Source organism: Apteryx rowi, unplaced genomic scaffold (assembly GCF_003343035.1).
Source record: "Apteryx rowi isolate R43461 unplaced genomic scaffold, aptRow1 scaffold_146, whole genome shotgun sequence".
In the NCBI taxonomy this organism is placed as follows: Eukaryota; Metazoa; Chordata; class Aves; order Apterygiformes; family Apterygidae; genus Apteryx; species Apteryx rowi.
Genome location: NW_020447708.1, coordinates 602,883 through 613,188, shown reverse-complemented (window position 1 = coordinate 613,188; position 10,306 = coordinate 602,883). Strand labels below are relative to the sequence as shown.

Sequence of the window (10,306 nt, the reverse complement as noted above, 5' to 3'; positions counted from 1 at the left end):
CTTTCAAGAAGAGAGAGTTTAACCCACTAAACTGTTTACTCTGAGTTTATCCATAAAGGCAAGAAAAAAAAATTGGTATTGAACATGGGCTTAGAGTATAGACAGTGTTTTCAGCATGAAAGTTTCACAAGATGTACTAATTTTATCGCTCTGGCAGGAAACTGAGGCTTTCACATTTAATGAAGCATTTCTTTGAAGTCAGGCTAAAATGATGAGCTTGGCTGTGTTGTGCATCTATCTGTCTGCGCAGGGCAGACCATTTTGACTTCCTCTTCAGTGAACGTGCAGCGAGCAGGCCTAGAAAGTACAAACTATTTAACAAAACTTCACCAGCAAAGCAAAGATGGAAAAAAGATGGCTCTTCTCCGTGGTTTATTTGGTTGTTGTGCCCGATGTCGCAGGTGAGTGCCAGCGGAAAGGCTTTACTCAACTTTCTAAGGAGGGTACTGAGGGGAAGCGGGATATTTGCGGACTCAGGTTGAAAAGCTTGCTTGTGTGTCTCACTATAGCAAAACTGTAACTACTAGCAATGATTTTGTGCTTAATGGCAACGTCCTAATAACTCTAGTTATAGTGTACAGCTAATAAGCAGTAAATGGTTTGTGTTGACTGGCAAATTAATTTAGTCAAAATATATAACCTGTTTTCACCAGAATAATCATTGGGATGATCTCGTTCATATTTAGGACAACATGTGCTTGTATCAAATGGGCAAAAAAGAAAACTGCTTTCAAAGAATAACTAAATATTATCTCTCTCCCTTACACATACACTTGCGTACCCAGAGAGAGAGTTGAAATATTTAAAGGCAAGGATAAATTATACAGCTCTTACCTCTTAAATGGACCCTTTCCTTCCTCTTCCCCACCCAGCCCTATGTGCTATATTAAAAGCTTGCCATTGGGGTTAAAACTTTCAGTATATTTGAGTAATGAGAACTGCATGCCTGTCAGAGAGAGTTTAAACCAAAAACAAGCCAAGGAAAAACAAGAAAAAGCCAGGTGCTTACCCCCCCACTCCTCCCACCCCAGCCTGGCTTTCCTGAATGCTGGAGTATTTATTACCAGATAGGAAGTTGAAACTTGTAGGATGAGTATTTTTCCAACTAACAAAGGAAAAAGTGATGTTTCATGTATTTGACTGGCACGGTAGGATACATCTCAATATCTGGCACGAGCTGTTTCTATTTTCTACAGCATGAGGCAAACTGGCTTGAAAAAGAAAGGAAAATATTTCATATATATATGCATAGAAAATATAAATTCCCAAATGCAAAGAACCAAATGGAAGCCTCAGGATATGCAAATAYGAGAAAGCTCAATTCAATACTATTTGGGGAAAATTTTGACTGTTTTTTTCCCCCTTTGTGGATGAAATCCTCACTGAAGTCATTCAAAGGTGAAAGTGCCCCCCTATCCACCTCCATAGGCATGCAGATGTCTAGGAGTTACTCCATTAAATTGCAAATGGAGCCAAGACATGAGCTAATGCATAGACTTGTGTAGGAAATATGAAGTTGGCTTAAAAATAGACTTCTTATATTGACATGCTGGCAGAAACATTAGACACCTTTGCATGAAAGGGACTTTGTTATAATAGCCTGCAGTGCTCGGCTACTAATAAAATAAAAAAAATTAAAATGTTGATTCTAGATATGTGACTTTTTCATCTTAATAAAAAATATTAAAGTAATTCTTGCTAGGCATTCTTTACATGGTGCTTTGGCCTAATAGAGCATCAATGTGAATATTACAGACAAGTTGCTAAGTAGGGGACTTAGATCTTGTCTCTTTTGCCTCCCATTCTGATCCCAAGAGTGATAATTAGTTTTTACTTAACTTTTACTCATGCAAAACTTCCAGTGAAATCAGTGAGCATTTGCTTTAATAAGCTCCTTGACCCAATGAAAATAGTTTTCAGTAATTTTGCTTACAGCGCTTGTCCAGCCAGGCTTATTTTTCTTCACCCTCCTACCTCCTCCCACCTCTTGGAAGTTAATTGAAAGATTAGCTTAGTGTGCACAGAGATAAAAACCTGAGATGAATGTTTRCCCTGACTATTCATTAGTTTTGTTTCCCGTGAGTCGGTTTTCTGTGTGCTTGTGTCACGGTTCGGTGGTTTACCCCACATCCCAGTCGGCTCTGCAAGGCTGTGAGAATCTGCCCTGCTTCTCCTTCCCTGGTCCCAAACCAGAGCTTTGGGCTGCGGGTGCCACAGGTCCCCATCGTGTCCCCAGGTGAGGTGGTGGGGCACACTCTGCATCCTGCAGGAGTCACCCAGGCTGCCTGATGCACCCCAAGGCACCTTGCAGCTCAGGTGTTTTGGAGCCCTGTACCATGTGGCTGAACATGCTTTAAAGTAAAAAAGCTACACCTGCTATTCGAAAGTAAAGAGCATCAACAGTGTGTACTAACTGCAGCGGGGACTGCGGGGCAAATTCTCCTAGAGAATTTATGGTGACGTTGTGAAACATAGGGAGGATAAAAAGTCAGTGGAGATAGGTGGGAACAATTCCGCACCTGAAAAGATCTGTACAAATTCATTTTTTCTAGGGACCCGCAGGCCCTTTTGAAGAAGGGCCTGTTGGTGTATGGGTCTGTGGGTGTGATTTTATTTGGTTCAGTGTGACCTGCCTGTTCATAAATTCTTTATCTCCCCAAGTTCGTTAGCACCTTGCATACGAAGGTTTGGGGAACATTGTGGGGGACTGTGAACCTCTTGTTCTCAGGAGGTAGAGAGGGGGAGAAATCAATTTTACCATGGCAGCAGCAAAAAACAAGTAGTACAGGTTTGTGCTGAAAGCCCCTTTATTTCTCCAATGCATTACTTCTTTATATGGCACACAAAGGACTGCCAACGTGCTGTATGAAATTAACTGAGAAGAAAGCACACATGCAGGGGCTACTCACTCTGATGCCGAAGTGGACACTCATTTATGCCACGCAGGAGCTGTTTAATAACGTGGAGATAAAAGAATTGCTTTCCCTGTCAAACCAGTAAACGTAATGGAAATAGGCAGATGGAATTGTTCAAGGCAAAATTAGCCAGCAAGGATAATTCATTTGTTCTTGCAAAAAGAGCTGGGGAATAAGTGGTCCCAGCTTCTGCTTTATTTATATCTCTTGAAAGATTTCCATTTTCACAGAGTCCCTTGGAGCTCCCATTTCTCTTCAGCTAGTGTGATGGGAACTCCCCATCCTCTTTCAAACTATTGCTCATTTGTTTTTCCAGTTCTTTCCCTGCAGTTTGTATTATTGGTGATCTGCTGCTTCTCTCCACTCTAAATCTCCTTGGAAAGCATACTGTTACATCTCTAGGCCTGACTGTACTGTCTTGGTAATTATCTCTAGCTAACGCACCAAATCACGTCAAAGACAAGTTAGAAGAGAGCTTTGTTTAAGTATTACTTGCACTGAAAATGATCCTGTTTGTTTTTAAGGCCAACTTGAAGATGTCATTACACAGGCAAAAGTGGTCCGTGCTTTGCCGGGTACTGATGTGACCCTGGTGTGCAGCTTCCCAAGATCAGATCACATCTATTTAACACAGATGCAATGGTCCAAGACTGATGACAACCAGTTTACCACAATAGCAGTTTATCACCCCATTTATGGCGTCCAGTACTTCAAATTTCCTGAGACTTCTTACAACTTTTCAGTATCCTTCAGCCCCGGGAACTGCTGCAGCAGCAATGCTAAAGACGCTTTGTGTTCTCCTGGCCCAAAAACCTTTCCAGAGTGCAGCCACTGCGCTCTGCACCTGAAAAATGTTAGTGTCTCCCTGAGTGGGCAATACGAATGCAGTCTTGCTACTTACCCCTTTGGGACAAAGGCTGGAAAAATTCAGCTTATTGTGGAGGCAGAAGGTAAGTGATTATCAAAGAGATGCTGATTTTTCATAACAGGGGCTGGGAGGGGAGAGAAGAGCAGGATAAAAGAACATTTCCTGGTCAGTGACAGTGACTTGTTTGGGGTTTGCAACGGTGCACTGAATGCCATTGTCTACATAATTTCTTATTTGCCAGGCACTCTTTAGCTGTCGTTACCCAGCTTGTGATTAGGAAACCTTATTTGTCCCGAGGAATACGAAGTTATACAGGAAAACAAAAAAGGTGGCAAGATGGACATTTTTGGCATTTGCATGTGGGAGGAGCACCATGAGGAGAAGACTGTGCGAGTGGCTCAGAGTGCTGTGGGATGAAGGGTGCCAGCTCTCCAAACCACAATGCACTGCAGCTATGTACATGTAGGACTGGTCACCAGAAAGTGAAGCACTCCTGGCTGGTGGAGGCCCAGGGGGCAACTTGCAGAGCATCCCAGGGATTAGCACAGGTAGAGGGATGAGCTTTCAGGAGGGCACATCCCCACCTTCAAAAAGAGAGTGGAGCAAAGCAGAGGAGGATTGGTTAGGACGATCAGAGGAACGGAGACATGGGTTGTTTCATCAGCCAAATGGAAGGTGGAAAGCGATGTGATTGCTCGTGGTAAGTAAGCCTTGGGGGACAGTGTGAACTCTGGGGAGGATATTTAAATTATCCTGGCATAGGAACAAATGGTTTTGAATAGGATGTGAATGGATCTGACTACAGTTTAAACAATGGTGGCAACCACTGGCACGGCAAATTGGGGAACAGCCATTTAATGAGAGTAGTGTGGGCAAAAAATCCAAATTGCCTTGAAGATGGAGCTGGGCAGGGTTCAGAGAGGTTTGTTGTGCATGCAAGCGACTGGATTTGATGACCCCAGAAATATCTTCCAGGCCCAGGTTTCCATGAGAAGGAAAGAAGGATTAAAAGAGATGTAGCAAACCTTGCAAGAGTTCAGCGCTGAGCTGCAGGGCCAGCACCTTCACCCAGGACTACAGACAGAGCGTGATTTCAAGCGTTAGAGCCAGGAGCAGGCACCGGTGACCTGGGCAGTAGCACAGGGCAGTGGTGAGCGGTGGGAGCAGCATCTCTGTTAACAGTGCTGTTAGCTGGGTGAAACCCTCCCATGTTAAGGTTGACCCACGTTAAGGAGGACCTGCATAGACATGCCAGATATTGTGAGTGAGGCTACACAAGCTGTCCTGGCAGCCTGGTGGAGCATTGCTCTACCCTTGGGCTATGGCTGTGGGACAGCCCTGTGCTCCTGGGATACCTGAAAGGGAGGAAAAAAGGAAATACGTAGATTGAGAATCTGTTTTTCTGTTCTTCTTCATGCAATTTTTGTCTGTCTGTTCCTTAATATAGTAATAGCAATCATCAGGCATTGCTCTTTTTCCTTTGCTGATGCCTGTCATTGATGCTGGCATGTCCAATCCTTTTACACATGTTAAATGTAGGCAGCTGTTGTTCATATCAGCATCTTTGTGGTTTTCTTCAGCAACTGCATGATGTAGCAAGCTGTGCTACTGATACTACCTGCTAGAGAGAACTAAAATATTCAGTTAGCAACATATCTCCAGCAGATTTGTATTTTAAGGTAACCAGATCTTTTGCAATGAATCATTTCCACTCAGAATACAGCAAAAGACCTTAATCCAGCCTAGGAGTGGGATGGAGAAGGGTGCTAGTCATTAATGAAGTGCAGCTCTCAACTGCATCAAAGCGAAGTAGACACCTAGTAGACACTGCACAAAGCCTGCAGAGCAACAGCCGTACACAGGGCTGACAAACACAGAGGACCTTAGCCAAAACACAGCTAATGGAGGTGGGAATAAAAGAGGGAGGGGAAAATAAGCAGTCATGACACGTGACTGTGAGAGGTGGTTAGCAGATTGAGCTCCGGGGTGAATATTTGTCTTTGTACTTCTCACAGTTGGGCCTGTACGTTTGCACGGCACTTTTGCACGTGCGCTTGTCCCAGCAATGTCTCCTATGCTGCTTTTTTCCTTGAGATGCTGTAGATTCATTTCCTTGGTCCTTTCTTTATTCCTTCTGCATTACCCCGCGGTGCCAGGGCTGGCGTGCTCTTCGTCCCGCCGTGATGGCTGGCTCCTCAGCTGCTTCACTCCTGGGGCGAGCAGGAATGCACTGCCTCTGCCTCTTGGGGCCTCAGCTGCAATGGCTGCATGCTGGCACTGTTGTCCTGTGTGTGCTGGCACCATCACCCTGCGCTTGCTGCCTGGGGTAAAAGGAAGTTACTGTCACCAAAAAGTCCCCGCTGCCAAATAACGTAGCAATCTGGGACAACTAGGCAGCCTCCCTTCCCCCCAAGAGAAAAAAAAAAATCTCTTCTATCTCAGCACGTAAGCCAGATCAACCAAAGGCGCAAAGTTCAAGAGCGGTGTGCAAAGAGGGGAAATACATTTTTACCTCGTGGTGGTGCTGGCTCACCGACCAGTGCAGGCAGTGCAGCGTCCCCCACGTCGCGGTGGTAAAGGCTCGAGAGCTGCGTGGTGGTGGAGGGGGATGAGCCATGGGCAACAGCGATGTGGGCTGACACCACAAGCCCTGCCAGCTGGCTGGGCAGGTGTCTCCGTCTTTACGCCCCGCACGCACACTTCCTTTTCCAACTGTGAAATCAAGGGCTGTGGTTGAAAGCAGAGGCAGAGCTGAGCAGTCCCTGCATTGCYTGCGTGCTGGACGGGGGCAACCTGCTCAGCTCAGCATGATGCAGCTCCCAGCTTTGTCACCCTCTCGCTCAGGCAGAGCCTGCCTGGCCCCTGGTTTTGCAAGGGCCAGAAGATCTCTGCTTCAATAATAACAAAAGAATCAATTAGGCAGAAAAATGGGGTTTATCTTAACCTGTCTGGCATGCTGAGCATCTTACTTAGTGCAAAGACAGACAACTTTAGAGGAAAGGAAGTACAGATGAGTAAACTTGACATGAGGGTTTATTGCAGTGGAAAAAAAAAATCATAAGAGAAAAATGGAAGCTTCAGATTATTCTCAGTTCCAAAAGGAGACATCTTGATCCAACAGTTAAGTGAAGGTTTTTATGAATTGCACAAAAATTCTGGTAAAGCCGTGAATTAGTCATGAAGCTGCATCTAGAACTGGGTGCAGGGCTTTCACTTCACCAGTGTGTCTATGGGAAATGGTGGAAAATTACAATTCCCTTCTAAACAAAACAAAGCGCCTGTTCCTTGAACAGAAGAGTACTCAGCATTAGCTCTTAAAGCACAATGAACATCACGTTTCTGATTTTCCTTCTTGGGCTTTGTTGTTGTTGTTGTTGTTGTTGTTGTTGTTGTTGTTGTTGCAATGATAAAAGAGGAGCAGCATTACGTGAAGGAAGTGCAGTTAAACCAGACTTTAGAAATTCCATGCCTTGGGAACGTGAACTCAGAAAATCTGTCCAATTATCCTGTGAAATGGCTAGTGGTAAGTATAACTGTTTTTCATCTCAAGTACAAATTTGGGAAGAAAGAAGGTATTTTTGCAGATAGAGATAGAAATGTTAGACTGTGTCCTGCAGAACATGTTAAACAAAAGATATCAGTAGGGTTGGACTCTGATAATAAAGGAAAAAATGCAAATGTAGTTTTGCAACATAAACACTGCAAACAATAGCTGTTAAACAAAGAGGGAAAAATCCATCTTAATTGCTTTTAATTTTTTCATGAATACATGTAGAGCAGTTCTATGGAAAGTGGCAAAGAACTCAGCAAATGTAACTAAGCTAAAATAATCTTTGCACTAGAATTCTGAGGGATTTTTGTTGTAGTGAAGCATTAATATCTCATACACAGTTACTGCACAGAGTAGTGAGATATCAGGCTACTTTGAAACAGAAAAAAAAGGGGATGACCAGAGTGTTTTTGTTTTCTGTTAACCTCCATGTCACAAATTCATGCAAAAGTCATGCAAATCCAGTTATCTAGCTAAGCATTTAAAACCAATTTTTTAAGCAATATGTCAGGAGACGTTAAACAAGTTATATTTTTGTACTGCATCTCACTTTTACTATTAACTTCTGTATTTGGAGACAAGTATCAGTCATCAGTGTCCTTGAGCTTTGCCCATTAGTTTCTATCCATTGTCACTGTAACTGAGGAGCTATCATTGTTGGGGGATTTCTTAAAAGTGACTTTTGAATGTTTTCTTTTTTTACTCTTCTACCCCAACTCATTATCTGTGTAAATCTCCTTCTCTTTGCCATGCATTCCTTCCAGACTTAAAACTAGGGAATGTGCTTGTAATTAACACTTTTTAGTTTTGGTAGTTCACATTACAAAGTCAAGTAGCAGAGGAAGGGAGAAAAACAAAAGGCCGGCACCATGACGTGTAGGTCACCATGTGTCATTCAGAGTGCTACTTGTAAATATGTATTGAGGCACAAATGTCCAGCATGTCCTGATTATGCCTGCATCTAAGAGTGACTGGCACACAGGCACTAACAGAAGATGACTTTCAGCTATTATTATCAGGTTTTCACTATTTAAAGCTTAAAAACTCAAGGATTGTCTTGGAATTTCGCCCATGTTTAATACGTATGGGGCATTCAGCATAACTTATACAGTGAGAAAGCAGCTCTATAGCCCTCTGTGCAGATTACAGAGACCGTCTCTAAAAAGGCACAGCTATTTACTCCACAGTCCATTGGTAAGATGATGACTGCTATTGGTTTTGAAGGTCTGGAGGATCTACTCACAAAAAGACAATGTTTCGGGGAAAAACGTGTTGCAAATGTCCAGTTACTCCTGAAGTTACTTCTTGATGTGAGGGGTGAGAAGGAGGATTTTCGTGCTGGGAATAGGGCTTGCCTACAGAAAGAACATGGAGTTCCCATCTTCACGCCTTGCATCGGTTGCTCTTTTCACAGGGGGGGAACGGAAGCAAAGAAGAAATTGTAACTAAGGAGCCCTCCTCTCCTGAAGTATACAGGAATGGCAGTGTGTTGTACAGAGAAAGAATCCACCTGGCTCTGAATAATGCTCTAAAGATTTTCCCCACCAAGCTCTCCGATGACGGCAAGGTGTTTTCATGTCACGTGGTGTACCATCCAGAGCGAACCCGCAAGAGCAGCACCACAGTGAGAGTCCTGGGTAAGGGCCTTACGCCAGCTGTCCTCTTACATGATCAAATACAACACTCCTATCTCATTCTGAAGGAAGTAGCTTTTGAAAAAATACTGGATTTTTTTTATTAATATTTACACTATTTTTTCAGTTGCAATAAGTTAATATGTTTGTAAATAACACCATAGTTCTCAGGAAGGATATGAGATAGTTATTTCAATTTCTGGAATGAGAAATGATAGATATATCTCACTGAACATATATCAGCACTGTTGGCATGCAAATTACCACCAACTCATCTATATGCGTAAGTTTACAGTGGCACATTGTGGCTTATAGGTAGGCACTTTGGCCATCAAGATCTCTGTGCCCCAGCATTACAAAATGGCCGTGCTGCCTGTGGTTAGGAAATCATAGTCCAAATTTATTAAGCAACTAGAACAATGTGGAAGTTTCGTTTGGAAGTATTTCAAAGGCATGTGATTCTTAACTACAGCCAAAGGCTCTCTTTCTGAAAATGAGGTACTTCTAAGGGGTCTCAAACCAGCCAGGAGGAGCAGGGCCAGTGTACTGCAAGTGAGTGGGCTGGCATTTCATACCGGGAGCCTTCCACATCTGTAGTTACTTGCTCTGTTCCCCTTCTAGCAGCTTAGGAATGGCCGTACAACTGCTGAGCTACAGCTTAGTGAGAACAAAGCTGCCCATGGAAAACAGGGCTGCATTTTCTGCTTGCAGAACAGTGCATCTGGAAAATATATTGCCAACACTCCTGAAACAAATGGGTGTCGGGCAGTGGGTCTGCCAGCATTGCCTTGACTGTATGGACTTGCCGGGGGAGGCTCTGGAATGGCGCAACTATGCAAGGCTGGAGCCCAGAGTGCAAAGAGAGATTCAGCAGGGAGCACTGGAAAAAGTAAAATCTCTGGTTGGAGGCTCTTGGTCACTGATGTAAGAGAAATAAAAACAAATTTCCTCTTGCATTTGCATGATTTAGTCGTGTTTGTCAAATAGCTACAGTGTTACCTGGGTAATCGTTCAAGTACCCTGACATACTTGAATTCTCCCTCTCCTCTGCTGATGATCTTGCCTTGTTCCATGTATCTGTTAATTTAAAAGGTTGCTGTATTTATTATTTGCCTTATTCTCTGTATTACTGTGTCATGTGTGGCTGCCTGCGCGTGCCCCCATATTAGCATGTCAGCACAGCAGGAGAGAGGTGCAAGCAAGAGGAACYGTGCCCATTGGTGGTGAGCTCTTCTGAAAGTCCCGCCACCATCCCAGGCACCATGGGCTGGCTTCTGACACTGGGGCTCAGCCTTTTGTGGACTGACAAACAACCACTTCAGCTGACAGCAGCTCTTTC

The 10,306-nt window shown here is 43.8% G+C and overlaps 1 protein-coding gene across 3 annotated transcripts in view; it reads left to right on the top strand.

Annotated features, from left to right (window-relative positions):
• The first annotated feature begins 255 nt into the window (after positions 1 to 255).
• Positions 256 to 10,306, top strand: part of CD96 (CD96 molecule) — a 28,437-nt gene continuing 18,386 nt past the window's right edge. For all 3 annotated transcript variants that reach the window (XM_026058387.1, XM_026058389.1, XM_026058388.1), the window contains exons 1-4: positions 256 to 401; positions 3,440 to 3,865; positions 7,197 to 7,306; positions 8,748 to 8,970. In XM_026058387.1, the coding sequence (XP_025914172.1) occupies positions 344 to 401; positions 3,440 to 3,865; positions 7,197 to 7,306; positions 8,748 to 8,970 (817 nt within the window). In that variant the 5' untranslated portion in view covers positions 256 to 343. The remainder of the gene's footprint in view (positions 402 to 3,439; positions 3,866 to 7,196; positions 7,307 to 8,747; positions 8,971 to 10,306) is intronic.